We start from the raw sequence: 26,022 nt of genomic DNA on the forward strand, positions 1-26,022 counted from the left end.
GGGCGCGTGAGGATTAAGTCAAATCTGGGTGTATTTGTGTCAGAAACTCACCCAAGAAAGACGAGCGTGAGAGTGAGGGAGAAAAGGTGAAGAAAGTGAATATGGTAGAGAGGACGAAGGAGTGTAGAGGGTCGATGTCTTTGAAGGCCTTATATGGTAAATTGTTTTCTTTAATTCGTTCATTCACATATGTTCGGTAACTTTCATGCATGCATTGTACAACCGTAATGGGTGGACAAGGACTCAATGGAAATCCCGCTATTATGCAGTACATAGGGAAAATACAATGGGTACGGCAATTGGAAATCATATCTAGGCACAGGTATTACAAGAAATGAAACCGATCTACCTATGATAGCCGACAAGTAGCCCACAGGAAGTGTGGAAAGTAGATTTGATCTTGGGGAGCTAGTTTTCTACAGCTTCATATGTACTGTAGCACCATCTGAATTACATGGGAAGGAAAAGTGTGATTGTGTGCCGGCTGTGTCATATTTAATCATATTGTTGGACCAAGGGGATAGGAGATTTTATTTGGTTTACCCGTTAAATTTATGCAGTCCCTGGACTGCCCCAAATATTTTACAGTTTCGAGCGAAGCAATAAAATAGTGTCAGAGTATCTGGAGTTTATATGTATGAGACTCTTCGAAAGGACCGATTGATTGACAGTTTGAAAAAAATAACTTGTTGAAATGCTTACAGATTTAAATCATTGGAAAATTGAAGGGCTTGTAATTTGATATTTCGGGGGTAAATTGACCAAGTGTGAAGGATATTCCAAATGTTGGAATATTTTGGTATCACGATGGGATAAATGAAATGCATTACTTTTCTGGATGAACTTCAAAATGCCTAATATGGGTGTCACGAGGGAGCAGTCTGACAAACTCCCGGTCTTACTGTCACGAGGAATCCTCTCTGTCATTATATTGTGCTGAAACTGACAAACCAATCTGGCAACAACACAGCTATACACTCTTAGACAAAAAGGATTCCAAACAGGTTCTTCGGGCTGTCCTCGTAGGAGAACCCTTTTTGGCTACATTTTTGTAATATAGCATACGCTCTTATAGAGAGTGATTTACAGTAGTGACTGCATACATTTTCATACTTTTTGTTGTTGTACTGGTCCCCTGTGGGAATCGAACCCACAACCCTAGCATTGCAAGCGCCATGCTCTACCAACTGGGTCACCCAGGGAGAAACTTTTTTTGGTTCTTTGTGGAAAGGGTCCTCCATTGAACCAAAAAGGCTTCTTCAAAGGGTTCTCCTATGGGGACAACTGAAGAAGCATTTGAGCTTCTAGATAGCACTTTTTTTCCCCCTAAGAGTGTATAGTGGTAATGTGTGCAGATGGACTGATGCAGATGTTGCCAGATGAAATAAAAAACATACAAGCATCACATCTGTGATTCTGCTATCTTTGTCAGATTGCTATTCTACATAAAGACCATATCAACACAGATGGATGGATCTTTCGATTACTATTCTCTGAGGTGACCAATAATGATTCATGGAAATGAGACAGGCATCAGACCAGTACATTAAACCATCCCTATAGTATGATGATGATGATAATGATGATTGTGATGATGCCGAAGATTGTGATTATCGAGATTGCTATGAGGATGACCACGATGACGATGATAGGAGGATGATTGTGTGGGTGATTGTGATTGGGACGATGCAAAAGATTGTGACGATGAAGAGGATGACAAAGATTGCTGTGGCGATGATGATGATGACGATAATGATCGTCAATGATGTTGATCATGGACTGTTGACAAAGTCCACATAGTCCAAAGTATGTGTGTAATCTCAAACTTTTCTGACTATATGGATTACATCGTTGTCTAAACCTATTGCCATGTAATATGAAATGTTTCTACAAAAAGGAGATTACAGTGAACAGTGATTCCTGACAGATTCTGCTGTAGTTTGTTGTCCATTAATTACTCCTCCCAATACTAATCCAAATGATTTGTCTTGCTCTATAGATGGTTGGACAGATGTTACGATCGTGAGGTCAAATGGGATTACCCAGATTTACAGGGAGATTAACACAGATTACGGGCCAACAGAGAGGTAGATTGAGAGATTGGACTAATCATTACATCAAATCACAATCTTCCTAAGAAAGCTGAGATGCACGGGAAGAACAGAATATGTCCTGAGAAAAGGAGACAGGAGAGAAGGATTGGGGGTTGTATAAAACGTGGTGAAATTGAAGCGTTTACCTTCCAGGACACAACTGTATAACAGCGAACACATGCCAATTCCACGTCATGAAACTGGAAACATGGGATGTAGCATTCAGACGAAAAATAAGAAAATGTAAGAAAAATGTATTCATTCAATTTTTTTCTTCCCAAATCTAAAGATGAAAAGCTCTCTGCCTGATTGCCTCAGTTTAATGACTGCTTTGATTTACCTCGTTAATCATCACAAGTCGTTATCGAGGGACCACAGCTGGATCACTGTGTAAAGGGTGGAGGAATATCGAGGGGACTCGTTGGAGTAGAGCATGACAGAGGCTGGAGGCTAGCTAGCCCTCATCCACGTGACATGATATGATGATGACAACGATGACGATTGTGTGGATGATTGTGATTGTGATGATAATGAAGATGATGATAACGATTGCTGTGACAATGATATGATGATGACAATGATGACGATGATTATCATGGTCTGTTGTCATAGTCCACATAGTCCAATTTAGGTATGTAAATCTCAAACTTTGCTGACTATATGGATTACATCGTTGTCTAAGCCTATTGCCATGTAATATGAAATGTTTCTACATGAGGGAGACTACATCATGAACAGTGATTTCTGATGGATTTTTGCTGTAGACTGTTGTCCATTAATTACTCCTCCCAGTACTAATCCAAATGATTTGTCTTGCTTTATAGATGGTTGGACAGACGTTGCGATCGTGATATCAAGTGGGATTACCCAGATTCACCTAGTACAGGGAGATTAACACAGATGAATGAGGATTACAGGCTAATAGAGAGGTAGATTGAGAGATTGGACTAATCCTTACATTGAATCACAATCCTCCTAAGAAAGTTGAGATGTTCGGGAAGAACAGAATATGTCTTGAGAAAGAGGAGACAGGAGAGAAGGATTGGGGGTTGTATAAAACGTGGTGAAATTGAAGCGTTTACCTTCCTGGACACAACTGTATAACAGCGAACACATGGCAATTCCACGTCATGAAACTGGAAACATGGGATGTAGCATTCAGACGAAAAATAAGAAAATGTAAGAAAAATGTATTCATTCAATTTTTTTATTCCCAAATCTAAAGATGAAAAGCTCTCTGCCTGATTGCCTCAGTTTAATGACTGCTTTGATTTACCTCGTTAATCCTCACAAGTCGTTATCGAGGGACCACAGCTGGATCTGCGTGTAAAGGGTGGAGGAATATCGAGGGGACTCGTTGGAGTAGAGCATGACAGAGGCTGGAGGCTAGCTAGCCCTCATCCGCATCCAATCCATCTGTCTCGCTCAACCGCAAGTAAAATCTTCTACATTTCATTGTCCCCTGACCCTGTGTTTTATCTATTTCTTCTTCTTCTTCTTCTTCTTCTTCTTCTTCTTCTTCTTCCTTCCCTCCCTTTATCCTGCCTCTGCCTAATCTCCTCTTCTCCTCTCACCCCTCCATCCCATCATTTTCTCACAGTTTCCTAATCCCACTCCCCAAAACCATCCCTCTGTCAATCCCCCTCCCCACTCCAATTTCTTCACTCTATACCTCTCCATTCCATTCCCCTCATTCTGCCGTGTCATTCAGTCCCCCCACAGTTCCCTCCTCAGCATTGTCAATGCCCTTACTCTAGCTGGTCTCTCCTCAGTCCTCTGTCATCCCTGCGTCCGTCCTCTAACCAGCACCCTCACCCTGTTTCACCATCCTTCGTCTCAAGCTCCTCTTGAGACACCCCGTCTCTCCCCGTCTCTCGCTTCTCTTTCCAGCCTGTCTCCCACCTCTCTGTCTCTCTATAGGAGGGGCATCGCCCCACTCCCATAATCCATCATGCTGGAGAGCATGTCACGATGCAACCGCTCCCTGCTCTCCCTGTCCCTGACCTCGCTGGCCCTGGCACTGTCCATCCTGGCCTTCTGCACCTCGTACTGGTGCGAGGGGACCCACAAGGTTGTCAAGCCCCTCTGCCTCTCCCCGGTCAAGTTGAAGAACTGCGGGCAGAACAACAGCCAGCCCTACACCACAGGTGGGGAACTAATTCACCTCTTCGCCCTGTGCCAGAACGAATCTGGAGCCCAGTGACTAATGATTTGTTTCCCTCACTCTATACTTGTGGACTCACCCCTGTTGAACCTCCCCTGTTGAACATGAATCCTGAAACTGACAATTATGACTTTATAGATTTGTCAGGGGAACCCTTAGCAAAAAAAAGTCCACCTATCCCTTTTTCGCCATCGCTCTCTGAGCAATCTACTGTATATCAACAGAAAGCAACCAGAGGTCTGTTGACATAGTCCAATGTATCTATGTAATCTCAAACTTTGTTGACTGCCTGGATTACATCGTTGTCTAAGCCTATTGCCATGTAAATGTGCAATTTTTCTACATAAGGGAGATTACGTGAAGAGCAGTGATTTCTGACGGATTCTGATGTAGATTGTTGCCCCTTCATTCCATTGACACTAGGGAGCACTTTTGACCTCTGTCCCTGCAGAATATTACATGGTGGTCTTGCTATGCCTTTGAGGAACATGGCTGCAAGATGTGTGTTTCTTGAGTTTATTGTAGAAAAACATTAATATGGCGTGTAGACTAGACACATACAGTACCAGTCAAAAGATTGGACATACCTACTCATTCAATGTTTTTTCTTCGTTTTTACTTTTCACAACTCTGAAATAACACATATGGAATCATGTAGTAACCGAAAAAGTGTTAAACAAATCTAAAGATGTGTTATATTTGAGATTCTTGGCATTCTCTTAAGAAGCAGCGTCACCTGGAATGCTTCTCCAACAGGTACTCTATATCTCACCTAAAACTGTCCAAATATTCCTGTCCCAACTATCCCCTTACCCTCTGTTGTCCTCAGAGAGTCCCACTCTGGACCCCAAGAAGCCGGCAAACAACGTCACCTTGTCGCCCCAGGAAAAGGAAGAGCAGGCGAGGCGTCGGAAAAAGGCCCTCGCCAACGCGGTGCACTATATCTGGGAGACGGGCGAGGACAAGTACATGCTGCGCTACTTCCACACAGGTTTCTGGTTGTCCTGCGAGGCACACAATGAGGGTGAGCATAGGGCTAGACATTGGGGTCTTTATCCAGACCGTTGTTTGAATATGCTTTACACTTATAGAAAGAGGGGTTAAGTATGCTTCATCCCAAGAACCTAATGATGCCTGGTCCTTGTTCTGTAAGATCCAATCTCCTCAATGAATGCACTTGCTACGACTGTGAGACAATATGTGATATGTGGTTGTCTCACCTTGCTATAAGGAATGCATGCACTAATTGTAAGTCTCTCTGGATAAGAGCATCTTCTAAATGACTAAAATGTAAAATGTAAATGTAAATGAATCCCTAGCCTTAGCCAGTAATTGTTTGACACAGAGAACTTGATTTGGACAGTGAATAAAACACGATATAGCTCTTGTTTTAGGCTGTTGATCTACAGAACCATTCGAGTCCAGTGGTTCACACCAGCACACATCAAAATCCACAAAGAAAAGGTTAATTGACCACAAAATCGAGTCCAGCCATGTTCCATGGACCTAGGACTGAGCCTTGTGGAACCCTAATAATGACCGGACACTAGTGATTAGAATGCACTATAACGTCGATATATCTATCAGCAATTGCCATTGTGCCTTTGAATATGGCTGTTTTGCTGTTTCACTATCAATCTCTGCAAGACTGGTTGCTTTAACACCATACTCATCCACTGATCTGGGATTGTCCCTCATCAACCGAGGCTATGTAGAAGTAAATAATCACGAGCGGGTGCTTTGTTAATAACTGAATCGTCTTTAATGTCAGCCATGTCAAGTGTCAGTGAAGGCTAACTTAAAAGGAATATCTTCCCATATCACCTCAGGAATCATTTGCTAGATCACTATAGAGAGAGGAGAGTTAAGAGCTTTGGTCTTGACCCTAAGATAGAAAACATCTGGTGGATTTCTCTCTCTTCTCAATGTGGCTTATTTTATGACAGAAAGTGTCCCCTTCCCGAATGCCCATGCCAATTGGAGCACTGTCTTAAGATCTCAGAACAGCCACTCAAGGGATCTCTTGTACGTCCATTTTCTTGACAAGGCCCTAAAAGATACATGTGAATATACTGACTTAAATTGGATTTGTAACTAATCACATTCTATTTGTCCTATAGAGGAGAAGTGCCGAAGCTTCATTGAATTGACTCCAGGAGAGACGCAAGGTTTGTGCTCGTTGAAAGTACACATACTGTAGGTGCTGCTAATACGCCAACATAACATTTCAAATAAGAACTGTATGCCAACTTTTTATCTCTCTACCTCTGTCCAATCTTAATTATCTCTCTCTCTCTCTCTCTCTCTCTCTCTCTCTCTCTCTCTCTCTCTGACAGGGGTGCTGTGGCTGTCAGTAGTATCAGAGTTTGCGTACATAGGCCTGTTGGCCATGGGCTTTCTCCTCATGTGGGTGGAGGTGCTGTGTCTCTGTGCCCGTAAGGAGATGTACGCTCTCAAGATCAACGCATTTGCCGCTATATGCACGGTCCTTTCAGGTGAGACTGCCACCACTGGCAGAACTTTCTTTTATCACCAAAATGATACATGCCAAGGCTATGAATACTCTGTAAAAATATCCAAAAGGTAAAGCATTGATTATTCCATGTTAGTCGAATAAAATAGGGGATTGTCAGCAAATACCTTTTCTCTCTTAGGTCTGATGGGAATGGTGGCTCATATGATGTACACCACAGTGTTCCAGTTGACTGTGAGCATTGGGCCAAAAGATTGGAGACCACAAACCTGGGACTACGGCTGGTCATTTGCGTAAGTATCTCCTTAGGCATAGTTCACCCAAATTACAAAATTGCTTATTTGTTCCCTTAACCCTGAAAGCAGTCTTTGGACTGCAATCCATGGTTTGGTTTGTTTGTCTAGGCACTGTCTCCATTTTCTAACCACGAATCAATGGAAAACAGTGAGTCCAGAAGGATTGGATCACTGTCTCCATTTTCTAACCACGAATCAATGGAAAACAGTGGGTCCAGAAGGATTGGATCACTGTCTCCATTTTCTAACCACGAATCAATGGAAAACAGTGGGTCCAGAAGGATTGGATCACTGTCTCCATTTTCTAACCACGAATCAATGGAAAACAGTGGGTCCAGAAGGATTGGATCACTGTCTCCATTTTCTAACCACGAATCAATGGAAAACAGTGGGTCCAGAAGGATTGGATCTCTGTCTCCATTTTCTAACCACGAATCAATGGAAAACAGTGGGTCCAGAAGGATTGGATCACTGTCTCCATTTTCTAACCACGAATCAATGGAAAACAGTGGGTCCAGAAGGATTGGATCACTGTCTCCATTTTCTAACCACGAATCAATGGAAAACAGTGGGTCCAGAAGGATTGGATCACTGTCTCCATTTTCTAACCACGAATCAATGGAAAACAGTGGGTCCAGAAGGATTGGATCACTGTCTCCATTTTCTAACCACGAATCAATGGAAAACAGTGGGTCCAGAAGGATTGGATCACTGTCTCCATTTTCTAACCACGAATCAATGGAAAACAGTGGGTCCAGAAGGATTGGATCACTGTCTCCATTTTCTAACCACGAATCAATGGAAAACAGTGGGTCCAGAAGGATTGGATCACTGTCTCCATTTTCTAACCACGAATCAATGGAAAACAGTGGGTCCAGAAGGATTGGATCACTGTCTCCATTTTCTAACCACGAATCAATGGAAAACAGTGGGTCCAGAAGGATTGGATCACTGTCTCCATTTTCTAACCACGAATCAATGGAAAACAGTGGGTCCAGAAGGATTGGATCACTGTCTCCATTTTCTAACCACGAATCAATGGAAAACAGTGGGTCCAGAAGGATTGGATCACTTAAAAATAAAGAGGAGCCTGTATAAAATAAATACAAATACTGAGCTATATTTTATGCTATTTTTATTGAAATAATTTATATTTTATACTAACACAATTTCTCAGAGAAAGAGATGTTGTTTAACTAGTAAAATATCTCAAAAACATAGGAGTCAAAATGATTGGAGCCACTGTTTTCAATACTCCAGCATCCTACACCTTGCAAAGATGACACTGAAACTAAGGATACTGAAGATAATGACACTGAGATGTTTTTATAAAAACGTTTTTATGAGTTTGTAGAACACATCGGGAGGGATCTTAGACCATTCCTCCATACACAATCTTCCCAGATCCTTGATATCCTTTGTCTACACTTATGCACTACCCTCTCCAATTCAAACGGCAGGTTTTCAATGGGTTTTAAATCCGGAGACCGAGAGGGCCATTGCGAAATTATGATTTTGTGGTCAATGAACCTTTTCTTTGTGGATTTAGATGTGTGCTGGTGTGCGTGGCCAAATACCTTTATTTTTGTGTCATTTGACCATAGCACCGGTTCCAATCTAAGTGCCAATAGCATTTAGCAAACTGAAACTGATGACATTAAAATAGAGGTCTTTGGCCATGCACACTGTCACGATCGTCGTATGGAGTAGACCAAAGCACAGCGTGGTTAGAATACATTCTTCTTTATTTAATGAAGAACACGAAGAACACTTAAACCAAAAAAAATGATTAAGACGACCGTGACCGCTATATAAACACTGTGCTAACATGCAACATAACATAGACAATAACCCACCAAATACCCAAAGAAGATGGCTGCCTAAATATGGTTCCCAATCAGAGACAACGATAAACACGTGCCTCTAATTGAGAACCAATCTAGGCAACCATAGACCTACATAAACACCTAGATGGAAACAACCCCATAAATCTACAAAACCCCTAGACAGTACAAACACCCTAGATGAGACTAAAACACACATACCACCCTCGTCACACCCTGACCTAACCAAAATATATAAAGAAAACAAAGAATACTCAGGTCAGGGCGTGACACACACCAAAGGTGAGTTTGGCCCTCGAAAAACAATGCATGCAGAAAATACCTGATCCTCACTGTAAAATATGGTGATGGATCTTTGATATTATGTGGCTATTTTGCTTCCACTGGTCCTGGGGCCCTTGTTAAGGTCAAGCGCATCATGAACTTTACCAAGTAACAGACATTTTAGCCAAAAACCCAGTTGTCTCTGCTAGGAGGCTGAATCTTGGCCCGCAAGTGGATCTTCCAGCAAGACAATAACCCCAAGCACACATCGAAATCCACAAAGAAATGGCTAATTGGCCACAAAATCAACATTTTGCAATGGCCATCTCAGTTTCTGGACTTGAACTGCATTGAAAGTGTGTGGTTTAAATTGAAGAGGGAAGTCCAATTGTACTGTACAGACAAAGGATATCAAGGATGTGAAAATATTCTGTACGTAGGAAGGGTCTTCTCCAATCTAAAAAAAAAAACATTTTAGAAAAAGGGGAGGGTGCTGGAGTATTGAAAACAATATATTTGTTTCATTACTTGTTAAACAAAATATTTTTCTCTGCTCAATTGTATTAGTATAAAATAATTGTGTTTGTACAAAATAATGGATCCCTTTATCAAGGGATCCATTAATTCCGGACCTCACTGTATGTATCCGATATTAGCATCTTTTAAACTTCCTAGGCCATATTTACAGCCTATCTATAACCAATGACCACTACGGCCCTACCATCCTTTCTCTCTTTTACCTCCAGTCTGGCCTGGATCTCCTTCAGCTGCTGCATGGCAGCGGCTGTCTTCACCCTCAACTCCTACACCAAGACGCTGATAGAGATGAAGCACCGCGCCCGTGTTCGTCTGGAGGAGGCCCGGGCGGCCATCCAGGCACCCTCCTATGACGAGGTGCTGCAGGCGGACGGGGGCATCTACTCAGTCAGCAGCCTGCTCCAGCACTGCCATCAGGGGGCGTTGAACGACCCCATGTGTGGGGGAAGGGGGCCGCTGGTGGGCCCGGGGGTTCCAGACCCCAGAGGGCTGGTGGTGATGGCTGGTGGCTGTGGGACAGAGGGGTGCGAGGACTGCGAGAGGGAGATGGACGAGATTGAGGACGCCCTAGACAGGGAAGAGAGGGAGGAGATGGAGAGAGAGGACTGTGAGAGGTGCTGAGGGAAGAGAGGAGGAGGCGTTAAAAACTGTGAAATGGACTGTTCTTGATTTCAGTCATAACTATTTCAGTACCTCCATCCATGCATTAAATCTGAGTAGCTAAAGCTCTGTAAAACCAAACACAGAGAATGATATGTATTGTCCGGGTAGAGGTCAATATAGACAATCACTAAGAATTGGCCACATTTAACATGTATAATATAGCTCACTTTTATTCTATGTCTTTATGTTAACCCTGTTATTACTATCCTGATATTGATAGTAACTGTTCATCATTGGCGGCAGCGTAGCCTAGTGGTTAGAGTGTTGGACTAGTAACCCGAAAGGTTGCAAGATTGAATCCCCGAGCTGACAAGGTACAAAATCTGTCGTTCTGCCCCTGAACAAGGCAGTTAACCCACTGTTCCTAGGCCGTCATTGAAAATAAGAATGTGTTCTTATACTGACTTGCCTAGTTAAATAAAGGTAAAATAAAATAAATACAAATCATGTCAGTTTTCATGTCATGTCAGTTCTTCTACATAAACTGGACAGATCCTGGGAATTGTCTGTTGGGACAACTGTCTCAATATCTCCAGTTGATGTCCAAAAATAGAGGATTTTATCTTGTAGTTAAATGAAGAGTGATTCAAAGATTACATTAAAAAACACAGGCAGCTTTGGAGGTTAAGACAGATGCTTTCAAATGCATAAGATTATGTCAATAATCTCCCCAGTCACAGGTGCAAGAGAGATAGAGAGATAGAGTCTATGCCTTCGCTATGGTGAATCACTAAAACAAGAGACTCTAACCACTTCTGGGAAAATTGTTATCTAAAATTGTTATCTTGGCCCTATAACAAAGAACAAACAGCAAAAACATATACATGATCAAATACACATCTTAGAATCAACTATTAAAGACTACCAGACCCCACTGGATTCTCCAATTACATTGAATGAACTACAATGAACTACAAAATACAAACCCTCCAACTCAAAAAGACCTGTGGTGTTGATGGTATCCTAAACGAAATGAAAAAATATACAGAACATATTCCAATTGACTATACTTAAACTCTTTAACATCATCCTTAGCTCTGGTGTCTTCCCCAATATTTGGAACCAAGGACTGATCACCCCAATCCACAAAAGTGGAGACAAATTTGAACCCATTAACTGCCGTGGGATATGCACCAACAGCAACCTTGGGAAGATCCTCTGCATTATCATTAACAGAGGAGGGCCCACAGCAGCACCTAGATCTTCTGTACAGATTCTGTCAGACCTGGGCCCTGACAGTAAATCTCAGTAAGACAAAAATAATGCTGTTCCAAAAAAAGGTCCAGTCGCCAGGACCACAAATACAAATTCCATCTAGACGCCGTTGCCCTAGAGCACACAAAGAAACTATATATACCTCGGCCTTAACATCAGCGCCACAGGTAACTTCCACAAAGCTGTGAACGAGTTGAGAGACAAGGCAAGAAGGGCCTTCTATGCCATCAAAACAAAAACACCAAATAATTCATGCAGATCAGAATTAGGCCGATACCCACTAATGATCAAAATCCAGAAAAGAGCCGTTAAATTCTACAGCCACCTAAAAGGAAGCGATTCCCAAACCTTCCATAACAAAGCCATCACCTACAGAGAGATTAACCTGGAGAAGAGTCCCCTAAGCAAGATGGTCCTGGGACTCTGTTCACAAACACAAATAGACCCCACAGAGCCCCACGACAGCAACACAATTAACCCAACCAAATCATGAGAAAGCAAAAATATAATTATTTGACACATTGGAAAGAATTTACAAAACAGAGCATGCTAGAATGCTATTTGGCCCTAAACAGAGAGTACACAGTGGCAGAATACCTGACCACCATGACTGACCCAAACTTAAGGAAAACTTTGACTATGTACAGACTCCGTGAACATAGCCTTGCTATTGAGAAAGGCCACCGTAGGCAGACCTGGCTCTCAAGAGAAGACAGGCTTTATTATTCCCTTTTGTACTTTAACTATTTGCACATCGTTACAACACTGTAGACATATGACATTTGAACTTTTGTTTATTATCTACTTCACTTGCTTTGGTAATGTTAACATATGTTTCCCATGACAATAAAGCCCTTGAATTGAATTGAGAGAAAGAAAGAAAGAAAGAAAGAAAGAAAGAAAGAAAGAAAGAAAGAAATAAATAAATAAATAAATAAATAGCGGTTGGAACTAGGGAAGGATGGATTGATGAATGTGACAGCCATCTCTTCAAGCATGTAGGATTATTCAGATGTATGTGGTAAATGATAGAGAATTTAAATAAAAACAAAATGGTAGCCTATAAGATCGTGACAATACTGTGTGGAATGTCTTTGGCAAGAGTTTACATTTTGTATGGATCGATTTTAAATGTAATGTTGACATTTCCAACCAGAAAATAGACATTTCTATGAATAATGTATCAAACATTTAAAAAAAAAAAAAATTCTTGAAGTGGAATGCTTTATTTCACAATAATACTTTTAAATCAAAACAGCAAAACAAATTGTGTACAAAAACAGAGGGGGGAAGCACAGATCACACAAATAATCAAAAACAAAGAACACAAATAATCATCTGATAGACAGATTTGATGTTGTCTTGCTACACAAACTATCTTTCTAAGAACTATTAAAAGGGCCATTTTTATCTAATGAAACTTGAAGGTAATGGAATCTAAAGTTTATGACAACTCTTTCATAAAGTCAGTATCTTATCAAAATAAAAGGTATGTGTATTAAATGAGTGAGACTTCAAATGCTGCTAGAACCGTTCTCAAAAGACAGAGTAAACACTAGTGATCTTCCTGTCCGGGTTGGCGCCCCCCCTTGGGTTTGTGCCGTGGGGGAGATCTTCGTGGGCTATACTCGGCCTTGTCTCAGGATGGTAAGTTGGTGGTTGAAGTATCCCTCTAGGATGGGGGGTTATATCCTGCCTGTTTGGCCCTGTCTGGGGCTATCATCAGACAGGGTCACAGTGTCTCCCGACTCCTCCTATGTCAGCCTCCAGTATTTATGCTGCAATAGTTTATGTGTCGGGGGGCTAGTGTCAGTCTGTTATATCTGGAGTATTTTTCCTGTCTTATCCTGTGTCCTGTGTGAATTTAGGTATGCTCTCTCACCTGTTGCACCCTCTACAACCACTGTGCTTATTATTATTTGACCTGCTGGTCATCTATGAACATTTGAACATCTTGGCCATGTCCTGTTATAATCTCCACCCGGCACAACCAGAAGAGGACTGGCCACCCCTCATAGCCCGGTTCCTCTCTAGGTTTCTTCCTAGGTTGTGGCCATTCTAGGGAGTTTTTCCCTAGCCACCGTGCTTCTACATCTTTGGGGTTTTAGGCTGGGTTTCTGTACAGCACTTTGTAACATCACCTGATGTAAGAAGGGCTTTATGATTGATTGATTGATAGTTCAGCAATAATTTCAGTGCAAGCATTAGCACTTTGATAACGTTTGTGTCTATCATTTTCAGAGGATAATATTAAGACAAAGAAACAAATTGAAACTCACAATCCTTAACCTTCAATAGCAGGGGCAAACTCTGAGTGAAGTATTTTAAAATGTTTACTTCGAAAAGAGGAGATTTCATGAGGTAAATGCCATAAAGAATTGTATCGTAGTTGGCATTGTGTGAGTCTACAGTATTTAGCCCTTGACCTTTATATTAGATTGTGTCTGTCGGTATCAAGATCAATGTCTTTATGTCAACACGGACCAGGTTACATTTTAAACACAATCTCTAAAAGGTCCTAAAACATTATCCTAAGTTTGCACTACCTTTGCTATTATTGCTTTATTGGTGCACATATCAAAATATTTTAACAAATGATTAGCTAATGAGTAGCACGTCTGGTATGAAGTATTATCAGATTACTCATTGCTTGCTTTCATTTTCTAAACCCCTCTTACCAGCTCTTAATACTCTTTACCCTTTCTCAAAACATTCCAAAGCTAAATATCAAGTCCCAAAATATACAGTATATAGTAAAAACAATACCAGTATATAGTAAAAACAATACCAGTATACAGTATATAGTAAAAACAATACCAGTATACAGTATATCGTAAAAACAGTACCAGTATACAGTATATAGTAAAAACAATACCAGTATACAGTATATCGTAAAAACAATACCAGTATACAGTATATAGTAAAAAGTAATGTCCCGTGTAGCTCAGTTGGTAGAGCATAGCGCTTGCAACGCCAGGGTTGCGGGTTCATGGTATGTTTTTACAATCACGCGCAGCTAAAGTATTTGGAGGAAAACATATACTATTTGAACCGAAGTCCGATAAACATTGAAGTTAGACTGGAATTAAAACAAAATACTTTCTGCATTATGATGGGTAAGTTGAGGATAGGGTGGGGAATGTGGAATGTAGGAGCGCAGATCCCAGATCTGTTTGTGCTGTCTTGTCAACTCCTATGGTCATGTCCTATGACCATAGGACTTTATTAGCAGAGGGTTACTTGTTTGCAGGTTCATATTGAATGAGGTGAAGTGCATCCTCATTGTCCATCACACCCTTGATGAACTCTCCTTCTGCAACTCGCTCTGAGGTGGAGAGAGAGAGAGCAAGAGAAAGAAACAGATAGGAATCATCATCATCATCAGGTTTATATTACAGTTAAAATGTCAAATCACATTAAACAAGACGTTCTTCTCCTCACCATTGTCTTCTTTCTCAAAGAATGTCCAGAGTTTGTTGGCCCTCTTCTCCGGTGTGTTCTCATCATTGGGCAGCTCAGCTTGTTCATCCTTGGGAATTAGCTTGAAAATAGCCTGTTGGGTACATAAAAATGGTATACCTTCAATCCCTGAACACAAACAGTGTTTTATTAGAGACAGGCTTCTATTTGAGCCCGGTGTTTATTTCCTTTATACTCAATAAAATGTTGAAAAGACTACCACACTGTTTATTGTGACAAGTAGGACCCGTATAAACATTGTAATAACAAATCCGCCGCAGATCAGACTTGCAACGACTAGACTGCCTATCACCATTTCGCGCTTCAACACCATGGAGAACGGTACCGGTGATATTGCATTTTCTTTTTTGGTGGCGCAATGGCTAGCAACAATGACAGAATTTTGTACACATTTTTTTAATGTCCATGGGAATATCGGAGCTGTGTCCATGCTAATCTCGTAAACAATTCATTTCAACCTGGTGTTTATTTGAAGCAGGTGTTCATTTGCTGAAATGTGTTTTCGGTGCCCGGGGACAGACGGCTATTTGAGATTCGGCGTTTAATTGAAGTTTTATGGTATGTCACTTTCATCGGCTATTCTGTAACACGGGAGATTTACTGACAAATATGTAAAGCAAATCCTGCCGACTACGCCAAAAGGTCAAGTTCAATCATGTTGTCCAACACAAATAACTATTATTATGGAACCATTGTTTTATCCACATTCACTTTAGGAACTAATACAAGCGGCGTGTTGGGGTGAAGTGTTTGTGAAAGGATGTCGTGGATATTCTCTCACCCTATATAAACTACAAACACCAGATCACTGCAGTGAGAATATATCCTTAGAACACCCCAATCCTGTTCTTTTTAATCTTCTCATAAAATCATATTCCAGGGCTGATTATTTTAAAACGGGCGATTACTGTGGAACATTGATGTTTGTACTACGAAAATGATCCAATGATAATCTGTAATGTAAGGCTAAAGAAAATGTATCGCTCCGAAGCAGTCAAAAACACATACTGTATTCTTTCCTGAACAATGTAAATGTATGAAATACTCAGGTACCATTCACATAGAAATAAAAATGTATTTGCGTTCTGTGAATATACAGTGCCTTCGGAAAGTATTCAGACCGGTTGACTTTTCCACATTTTGTTATGTTACAGCCTAGTTCTAAAATTGATTAAATAAGACAATTTCCTTAGTAATCTACCCACAACACCCCATAATAAAAAACAGAAATACCTTATTTACATATGTATTCAGACCCTTTGCTACAAGACTCAAAATTGAGCTCAGATGCATCCTGTTTCCATTGATCATCCTTGAGATGTTTCTACAACTTGACTCCACAAATTCAAATTCAATTGATTGGATATGATTTGGAAAGGCACACTGTCTATATAAGGTCCCACAGTTGACAGTGCATGTCAGAGCAGAAACCAAGCCATGAGGTCGAACAAATTGTCCGTAGAGTTCCGAGACAGGGTTGTGTTGAGGCACAAATGTCTGCAGCATTGAAGGTCCCGAAGAACAGTGGCCTCCATCATTCTTAAATGGAAGAAGTTTGGAAGCACCAAGACTCTTCCTAGAGCTGGCCGCCCGGCCACACTGAGCAATCGGGGGAGAAAGGCGTTGGTCAGGGAGGTGACACAGCTCTAGAGAACCTTCCAGAAGGACAACCATCTATGCAGCACTCCACCAATCTGGCCTTTATGGTAGAGTGGCCAGACAGAAGCCACTCCTCAGTAAAAGGCACATGAATGCCCGCTTGGAGTTTGCCAAAAAGGCACCTAAAGACTCAGACTATGAGAAACAAGATTCGCTGGTCTGATGGAACCAAGATTGAACTCTTTGGCCTGAATGCCAAGCCTCTCGTCTGGAGGAAACCTGCCACTATCCCTACGGTGAAACATGGTGGTGGCAGCATCATGCTGTGGGGATGTTTTTCAGCAGCAGGGACTAGGAAATAGTCAGGATCGAAGCAAAGATGAAGGGAGAAAAGTACAGAGAGATCCTCAATGAAAACCTGCTCCAGAGCACTCAGGACCTCAGAATGGGGTGAAGGTTCACCTTCAAACAGGAAAACAACCCTAAGCACACGGCCAAGACAATGCAGGAGTGGCTTTGAGACAAGTCTCTGAACATCCTTGAGTAGATTGGTTTTGAGGGATTTCAAATGTTAGCATCCACCATTTATAAATATTCTTCCCATCTGAACCTTAGTTTTGATTAAATCGCATTGTGTTCCCATGGCTTGTAAGAAAATCAAAATAACATTTTGGAGAGAAAAACAGTGGTACAAAAAACACTAAATCACATTTTAGTGTTTCAACTGTAAACAGGGAGCTTAAATAAGATTAGAGCCTAAGGACTGGTGTGAACCGACAAATCAGCAGCAGCTTGTTCTCATTTACAGTTCACATAGACTCAGTTTGTTTAAAAGGATTTTTTCTGTCTATATATACACAAACAAAAATATAAACGCAAAATGTAAAATGTTGGTCCCATGTTTCATGAGCTGAAATAAAAGCTCCCAGAAATGTTCCATATGCACAATAAGCTTATTTCTTTTAAATTCTGTGCACAAATGTGTTTACATCCCTGTTGGTGAGCATTTCCCCTTTGCCAAGATAATCCATCCACCTGACAGGTGTGGAATATCAAGTAGCTTATTAAACAGCATGATCATTGCACAGGTGCACCTTGTGCTGTGGACAATAAAAGGCCACTCTAAAATGTGCATTTGTGTCACACAACACAATGCCATATTTTTTGATAGGGCGTGCAATTGGCATGCTGACTGCAGGAAAGTTCACCAGTGTGCATCGAAATCGGCCTATGCTTCGTGGCCTGCACTCCACGCTTTGGAGTCAGAACGTTGAATAAGATTAAATTATTGTTCGTTCCATGTATGCATGGTGTTGAAACAAACACAATTGCATTTTATCGATGTCAATTTGAATGCCCATTGGGAGGCCCATTTTTTTTTTTTAAGGCATCTGTGACCAACAGATGAATGAATATATGTATTCAAAGTCATGTGAAATCCATAGATTAGGGCCTAATGAATTTATTTCAATTGACTGATTTCCTCATATGAACTGTTACTCAGTAAAATCAATGAAATTGTTGCGGTCATTTTTTTGTTGAGTAACCACTACTACCCCAAGCAAAATACAGTATATGGTGTTTGCCATTGGTCACGTTTACATGGCAAAGCACTGACTGTTCAGTTATTGGTTGGCAATGTTGCATGCTTCATCATGATCGCTATAGGGTGGGGCACTCACTGTTATTCTTTAGCATTTTTCCGGCTCGAAGGGCCAAATAAGAAATTATAGGTTTAAAAAAACGTTTTAATTTGGACTAAAATGTTATTCACAACTTTAGTATTCAACCTCCTTTGCATGTTTGAACAAATCATACATTTACTTTCAGACAGCCATGGGGGATAATCACACAGTGAGTGTCACATACTGTACATCTTGACCTGCAGCCCAGTGTAACTGTTGTTAAATGGCTAGCTAGTTAGGGGTGCGCGCTAGTAGCGTTTCAATCGGTGACGTCACTCGCTCTGAGACCTTGAAGTAGTTGTTTCCCTTGCTCAGCAAGGACTGCGGCTTTTGTGGAATGATAAGGTAACGATGCTTCGAAGGTGATTGTTGTCGATGTGTGCAGAGGGTCACTGGTTCAAGCCCAGGATGGGACGAGGAGAGGGACGGAAGCAATTCTGTTACACCAGGACACAGCGAGATGTGTCTTTAAATCTTAAACACTGTTCAATCTCAGTCCCCATTCTCTCCTAATCTACATTTATCCCTCCTTCCCTAATTCCCTCACTCCCTCCTACACCCTTTCAGTTTAACCTCAGGGCCCGGGGAATACGGTCAGATGTTGTAGTGGAGTGGTATCAGTGCTTGAATTCATCTGCACCTCAGGGACACTGAGGCAAAACAATTTATCCCTGCCTCCAGGTCACTATAGTGCTTCCTGAGACTCCACAGCAGAAGTGAGGCGCCAAAACAATGAATTGTCAGATATTGGGGTCACCACTTTATTTGTCAAATGGAAAGTCAAGATTTGTTTGATTGAACATTCAATTTTTTGACACTTGATGACCAGAATCAACCTCACACGGCTTTAAACCTTAACCCCCTCAATGCCAATACAGAGGCCTAGATTAAGGCTGGTTTGGATTTAGATGACAAGCGTCAGTCAACGGGATTAGTTTCTAACATGCATGTCATCTCTATTGATCTGTCTATCCACCCACCCATCCACTCCCCGCTTCTCCTCCCCCACTACTTACGCTGCAGATCTCGGTCACTTCCGACTTGGTGATGTATCCGTTCTTGTCCACGTCGAACAGCGAGAAGGCCCACTCCAGCTTCCTGGTGGTCTTGCCCGTGGACGTCAGGTGCAGCGCAATTATGTACTCCTTGAAGTCCAGAGTGCCGTCGTCGTTGGTGTCGAAGGAACGGAAGACGTGCTGCGCGTACGTCTGGGCGTTGCTCTCGGGGAAGAAGCGGCTGTAGATGACCTCAAACTCCTTGGGCGTGATACGTCCAGAGGGACACGACTTCTGGAAGCTCTCGTACCACTGGGTGATCTCCGTCTCAGTGAACTTGGTGCTGAGCTTCAGGTCTTCCAGGATCTCCTTGGAGACGGCGCTGCTCTTGGCGTTCCCCATGTTGTGTTTTCAGGTGAAAGAAATAGCCCCGTTGTGTCTTTTAAAAGGCAAATGTATATCAACACGGACTGTGATGTGTGTGTTCTTTTGTACGTCCTGACAATGTACGATATCCAGAAGCTGGGAGGCTGGGTCCTTCTCTCTGTAAAGCAGGCTTTTCGCTTGACCCCTTGAAAAGCAACTCTAAATTAAAATAGGAATGAATTCATTTAATAAGGTTATTCCAGTCTAACAAATCGCAGAGTGGAGTCCAATGTCTTTAATATTTACATTTTTCATCAAGAGAAGTATCTGGGCACAACGGGCCATCCATAACTAATTGCAGTAGTGTATCCAGCATGTGACGGGATGACAGTTATCGTAGACATGATAACCATAATCTGTGCTCTGTGATCTCCGTCTAGTAGGCATAAAATACCCATTCCTAATCATCGGGTTTAGGATAAAGGCTACAGTCAGCTAATGAGTTTACACACACACACACACACACACACACACACACACACACACACACACACACACACACACACACACACACACACACCTGAACAACATCCAGGCTTCTTAAAGAAAAACTAACAGGTCTGTGAGAGCTGGAATTCTTACTGGTTGGTAGGTGATCAAATACTTATGTCATGCAATAAAATGCAAATGAATTACTTAAAAATCATACAATGTGATTTTCTGGATTTTTCTTTTAGATTCCGTCTCTCACAGTTGAAGTGTACCTATGATAAAAAAATTACAGACCTCTACATGCTTTGTAAGTAGGAAAACCTGCAAGATCGGCAGTGTATCACATACTTGTTCTCACCACTGATTATATATATATATATATAAAACCTCCCAGTAATTTATTGGGTAAAAAAATGTTTCAGAATTAATTTGCCTTCTTCAGGGTAATGTCATGAATGCTTGGGCCAGGTTATGTAGACAAACAATGACAATAGTGAGGGTTGTGTCGTAATTGCTAGGTTGATCATATTGAATTGAGCTAAACTGTTTAAAGACAATAGCCCACAGCATATTGAATATATTATGCCATAACAATTATTCAATAAATGACTGGGAGGTTATATATATATATATATATATATATATATATATATATGGAGTGTGTGACTCTCTTTGGGATTTTTTTATAGCTTATTCACCGTTGGTCAGCACCTCTACACTAAATTATTTTCTCTGGGTGTGTGCCAGCTCATGCTTTTTTATTGGAATGGAATAAATGAAACGGAGTCAAATGTGGTTTCCATACGTTTGACTCCGTTCCATGAATTCCATTCCAGCCATTACAATGAGCCCGTCCTCCTATCGCTCCTCCCACCAGCCTCCACAGATCACTGTGCTAACACACATAGGCGACTAAAAACATCATACTGAAAACCTGTGGTTATTCCTTTGATCTATGACTCAAATATGGACTAGCATACATTCATGATAATACAACTTTAAAACCATTAGAAGCTTCAAAAGTACTAAAACAGAAGTTAAAACTATGGCTGAAATGAGTACAGTATGTTGAGTAGATACCAAAAAACGAGAAAGTCCATATTAACCTAATGCTTTCAGAAGGGAGTTCAAATCCTTCAATTTAGAAAGAACTGAAATCTCCAAATCAATTCCAATCTTCCACATAAATTTGAAGGGAATTTAACCCATCCCTGGCTCCAAAAAAGGAATTTCCTTGGAGTACAGCTAGAACTATAGACAGAAACAAACAAGGAAAGACATAAATAAAGATGAATTCAAACGCTTACCTGTGTGAGTGACTCAGCGGAGACAAGTCAAGATGAAAGTGATATTCATGGTCAGCGGAGAGCAAAGTGGGATCCTGCTACACCTGCAGGTTGGGCTAAGTCAATTATACAGGATCGTTAATTAAGGCGCTAAGCCACAAACACACCCAAATGAACTTCTTATCTGCTTCTTTTTGTTTCTCGATCATTCCATGCCTACACGTCAGCACACACTAAAACATATTTTATGTAATGTCCGTGTAACGTCATATTATGTCCTTATTTTTTCTATTGCCCTGTCTTAAAAAGCAAAGTTCAAACAACTTTAAACAATTCAATTATTTGAAATCTTTCGCCGTGAGCGTTTTATCCACATAGGTTGCTGTGTAGTTATTGACTCTAGCTTTTACCTTCTTCACTAAGACTTGTTGTCCGTTATCAACACTTGAGTTGAATAAGAACAAAACAACAATGGTCTTACAGGCATGAGCTGTTTTTATAGATGTCAGAGGTTAGTGTATAGGGGCCATGCAACCATTTCTCAACACATTGTTAGCAGTTCCTAGAAAGCCAACCGTAGGTCTGTTTTTATGGTTTAGGTGCTTTATAGTCAGTTAGGATCCCACTTATAAGTAGAGGGTTTGGTCAAACATGTTCAACTATGTACACCAACATAGAAACAAATAAATGCCTGCTCGCTGTTTCGTTGTTCCCAGATGAGTTGATTTAATAAAGCTTCAAGCTTTATTCAAATCGCCTTCAAGGTAAATGACCACACTAGCGTTATTAAATCACCATGATAGCTTTATTAAATCATCATGTTTGGGAGCAGCATAACAGTGAGCAAAGATTCTTTTTTGATGTAGATCTTCGACTTTGAGCATGGTCTGGGAGAGACTTGGTGGGGAAAAGAAGGCGGAAGCGGACGATGAAGTGGATTCTGAATCCAATGGCGGTAGACCCGAGGAGAATTAGTGTAGCAAAAGTAGTGTACAGTGATGAGTGTCCCTTCGTATCTAGTAGAAGTACAGTTTCTTAATGAGGAGCAGTTGAGCAGATTACCAATCTTGAAGAATCCATTTGAGATACCGAAACTGGCGGAGAGAGTGCTGGGTAAAGTGAAGGCTGTGAGGGTCACGAGAGGCGGGCTTGTTTCGATTTTTTTGTGCTTCTGCGGATCGGAAGAAATGTGCGTCTCCCCAAATTTGATACGTTTGAAGTGTCATGTCTGTCTCTTCGTAACAGGGCACACATCAAGGGGGTTATATCTGAGTGGCCTTTATAGCCATAGTGATTAATGGCACTGCCAAGGTGGGGAGGAGGTCCAGGAAGATGGATATCATTGTGGATGCGGCGGAGTGGTTCCTGGGACTGAAAGATTTCTTGGCGGAGGAGTTACATGAAATATTGTCACAAGCCGTACCACCCTCTGAGGCCCTAGAGCCTGAGAAGGGAGGTATGGAGATTTGAAAGAAGTAAGAAGTGGTAGTTCTGATTTGGTTTTGTCAAAGTACTATTTCTATTTGGGTGGATTAAGTTAGTTTACCTATCACCTATGGATTTTCTTTTTACCTTGTTTTGGTTTTTCAACCTGTCCAGTTGGTGGCGGCAATACACCTTTTTGGGTTGTATTCCGCCATAAAACCCACAGAAGAAGAATAATAAGATGTAGATATTTTTGTCGAGCTCCTGTTACTATTTAAGATGTGCATAAACCCCCTCTTTCCATCATGTACACCGCTTTTGAGACAGAAACAGACAAAATAGTAAAGGGTGGTCTCACAAACAAAGAGATTCAGTATGTCAATAACACACAGGTAACCTATTCTTCCCCCGTAATTAGAAAGGGCTAAACCTTCAGGTTCTTGGGTCTTACAGACCTAAGACGAGTTAGTGATAATTGACCCCCCTGTCTTTGATCCAGGGGACTTAAGTGCACTTACCTGACCTATGACCCATAAGCCGTAGTCCACCACCTGCTGAGGTGAAACTGCCTGAAAGAAAATGTGCATTATATTTTTGGTAGAATCCTCATAACTTCCCCAATTTAGTTGGAGTTGGTATAACCAGTGGCGATTTTAGCATGTAAATGTTGGTGGGGCAAACTCCCCCATTTGTTTTTGTATGCATGCCAGCAAAGCCATTACACAACACAACACTAAACAATACATTAATTGCACTATAACGATGGCAAACGGTTGTCCACAAAATGTTAGGGCCTACATAAAACTGTCCCAAAAGCAGAGTCTCAACAGCAGTCCCAACACCTTACCACTGCTACACCTGGCAGGCGGAGGCGGAGCCTTGTCTGGCAGCGAAACAGTTAATTCAGCCTAATTTACCACCTTTAAAAAAAACATAGCTGATATGGCTGACTTGCTTAAACAAATGTGGTTTCTACTGACAATTGAGATGTGCAAACTATGGAATAAGTGGACGACAAGCGGATAAGAAAATATCTGTAATTTCGATTAAAACTTTAATGAGCGAGCTAGGACGGACGTAGTCAATATAACTATTTGTTCAGTACTTTTGAAATGTACAGCAACACAATTCAGAACATGGGCCGTTCTTACAGTATTCTCCCTGTACACCAAGTCAGAAGCGTAAGATAAATAAAGGTAGCATATAAGCAGACAATGAAAGCTCTTACAATATTCAATGATGAAAATGTATACCAAGAAGGAGAGCGATGGAGTGCTGCTTCAGATAACCTGCCCTCCACAATCACCCGACCTCAACCCAATTGAGATGGTTTGGGATGAGTTGGACTGCAGAGTGAAGGAAAAGCAGCCAACAACTCCTCAGCTTATGTGGGAACTCCTTCAAGATTGTTGGAAAAGCATTCCAGGTGAAGCTTTTGAGAGAACCCCAAGAGTGTGCAAAGCTGTCATCAAGGCAAAGGGTGGCTACTTTGAAGAATCTCAAATATAAAATATATTTTTATTTATTATAACACTTTTTTGGTTACTACATGATTCCATATGTGTTATTTCATGGTTTTGATGTCTTCACTATTATTCTACAATGTAGAAAATAGTAAAAATAAAGAAAACCCCTTGAATGAGTAGGTGTGTCTAAACATTTGACTGTGTACTGGTACTATATATATATATATATATATATATATATATATATATATATATATATATATATATATATATATAATGTTTTTTTAAATTTTTATTTTATTTTATTATTATTTTAGATTATTTTTGTATATATTTTTTATAGCTAGACAGGTGTGGCCGTCACTGGGTATAAGTATGACTGGGTATAAGTATAATGTATGGCTGCCACTGGTTGACAACCATGACAGCCATACATAAAAGAAGGATGGGCCTTGATAGCTGGAGGTTTCGCCACCACTGTCTACCTCTGTTTATCACTAGGACCAGAGGGGTTTACAACAAAGCAGGATCAATGTGTTAGCCATCGAACTTTGCATAAACATTCTGAATTAACTTTATTTTTTATATATGCTTGAAATGCATATAGTCCAATTGAGTCGACAACCAAAAACACATACCTAAGTTTAATGAACCAGAAAATCAATAGTTATTTCTGGTTGTTTATCAAAGTTGGCTAACTCATTTTTCCTGCTTTGTATTATACCCCTCTGGAGGGGCCACGTTTTTATTGACTTGGTTAACCAGTTTTCTCTTTCTCCCTTATTTTCTCTGGCCTTTTCCATACTCCACCTGTAATGCTTAGTGTTATTGGTTGATTGTCTGACACAATGTTCATTTTCAAAACCTACAGTGTGTCATAGGGACCCAACACTGTGAAGTGGTCAATTTATCAACACCTTGAAAAAGATGGTCCTATATACAGTATGAGAGTTTGGATTTCAACACTGTGTTTAGAATCTAATACAGAATCTAATACAGAAAGGCTGTGTTTACACAGGTAACGAGTGGAGGACAGGTCTGTGAGAGCCAGAAATCTTGCTTGTTTGTAGGTGACCAAATACTTATTTTCCACCATAATTTGCAAATAAATTCATTAAAAATCCTACAATGTGATTTTCTGGATTTTTTTTTTCCATTTTGTCTGTCATAGTTGAAGTTGTACCTATGATAAACAGGCCTCTCTCATCTTTTTAAGTGGGAGAACTTGCACAATTGGTGACTGACTAAATACTTTTTTGCCCCACTGTACATGTAACCAATTTTCAGTGAGTTCCTCTGGTGCAGTTAAGTGCCTTTCTCAAAGGCACAACAATAGGAGGTAGCATCAAGGATACTGATTATGTTTCTTGTCTATTTATTGTCTATTTATTGTCTATGTGCTTGATTGTTGTATGTGTGAAGCAACACCATACCTTTAACCTGATAACTTGGATTCCATTTGATCAACCACATCAAGAGAGACGTCTGGATAGACTGGCACCAAGACGTGTGTGTTACCATCAGTCCCCGAATTCACCTGTAAATGAAGTCAAACTACTTAAACGTTCAGATGGCCAGAACACCCATGGACAGAGGCACAGATCGCCTTAAAACAGGGTGGCATAGTACCACTCTTCAGCTACAGTCTTGTCCTCACATTCCACTTTGTCCACACACAC

General features: G+C 40.9%; 2 protein-coding genes across 2 annotated transcripts; one reads left to right on the plus strand and one right to left on the minus strand.

The window, feature by feature from the left end:
• The first annotated feature begins 76 nt into the window (after positions 1-76).
• LOC139372605 (germ cell-specific gene 1-like protein) lies at positions 77-10,344 on the plus strand. The gene is made up of 7 exons (XM_071112370.1): positions 77-156; positions 3,694-4,240; positions 5,087-5,281; positions 6,378-6,425; positions 6,594-6,752; positions 6,912-7,023; positions 9,881-10,344. Exons 2-7 carry the CDS (start codon positions 4,045-4,047, stop codon positions 10,290-10,292), a joined length of 1,122 nt encoding a protein of 373 aa, XP_070968471.1. The 5' UTR covers positions 77-156; positions 3,694-4,044; the 3' UTR covers positions 10,293-10,344.
• Positions 10,345-12,325: 1,981 nt separating this feature from the next.
• LOC139372606 (visinin-like) lies at positions 12,326-26,015 on the minus strand. Its single transcript, XM_071112371.1, has 5 exons — positions 25,777-26,015; positions 21,474-21,568; positions 19,330-19,893; positions 14,991-15,102; positions 12,326-14,874 (listed from the first exon to the last, which is right to left on the minus strand). The coding sequence occupies exons 3-5, from the start codon at positions 19,708-19,710 to the stop codon at positions 14,786-14,788; spliced, it is 582 nt and encodes a 193-aa protein (XP_070968472.1). The 5' UTR covers positions 19,711-19,893; positions 21,474-21,568; positions 25,777-26,015; the 3' UTR covers positions 12,326-14,785.
• Between the last annotated feature and the right edge of the window lie 7 nt (positions 26,016-26,022).

The sequence above is a fragment of the Oncorhynchus clarkii genome, chromosome 18 (genome assembly GCF_045791955.1).
Source record: "Oncorhynchus clarkii lewisi isolate Uvic-CL-2024 chromosome 18, UVic_Ocla_1.0, whole genome shotgun sequence".
Classification (NCBI taxonomy): Eukaryota; Metazoa; Chordata; class Actinopteri; order Salmoniformes; family Salmonidae; genus Oncorhynchus; species Oncorhynchus clarkii.

Bases quoted from the DNA above. Each gene is read 5' to 3' on its own strand.
- LOC139372605 (XM_071112370.1), top strand. From the start codon at position 4,045: ATGCTGGAGAGCATGTCACGATGCAACCGCTCCCTGCTCTCCCTGTCC. The intron at 6,753-6,911 runs GTGAGACTGCCA...TTTCTCTCTTAG, and splicing joins TATATGCACGGTCCTTTCAG to GTCTGATGGGAATGGTGGCT. The intron at 7,024-9,880 runs GTAAGTATCTCC...TTTTACCTCCAG, and splicing joins GACTACGGCTGGTCATTTGC to TCTGGCCTGGATCTCCTTCA.
- LOC139372606 (XM_071112371.1), bottom strand. From the start codon at position 19,710: ATGGGGAACGCCAAGAGCAGCGCCGTCTCCAAGGAGATCCTGGAAGAC. The intron at 15,103-19,329 runs GTAAGTAGTGGG...TGTACCCAACAG, and splicing joins AAGTGACCGAGATCTGCAGC to GCTATTTTCAAGCTAATTCC. The intron at 14,875-14,990 runs GTGAGGAGAAGA...TCTCCACCTCAG, and splicing joins CTTTGAGAAAGAAGACAATG to AGCGAGTTGCAGAAGGAGAG.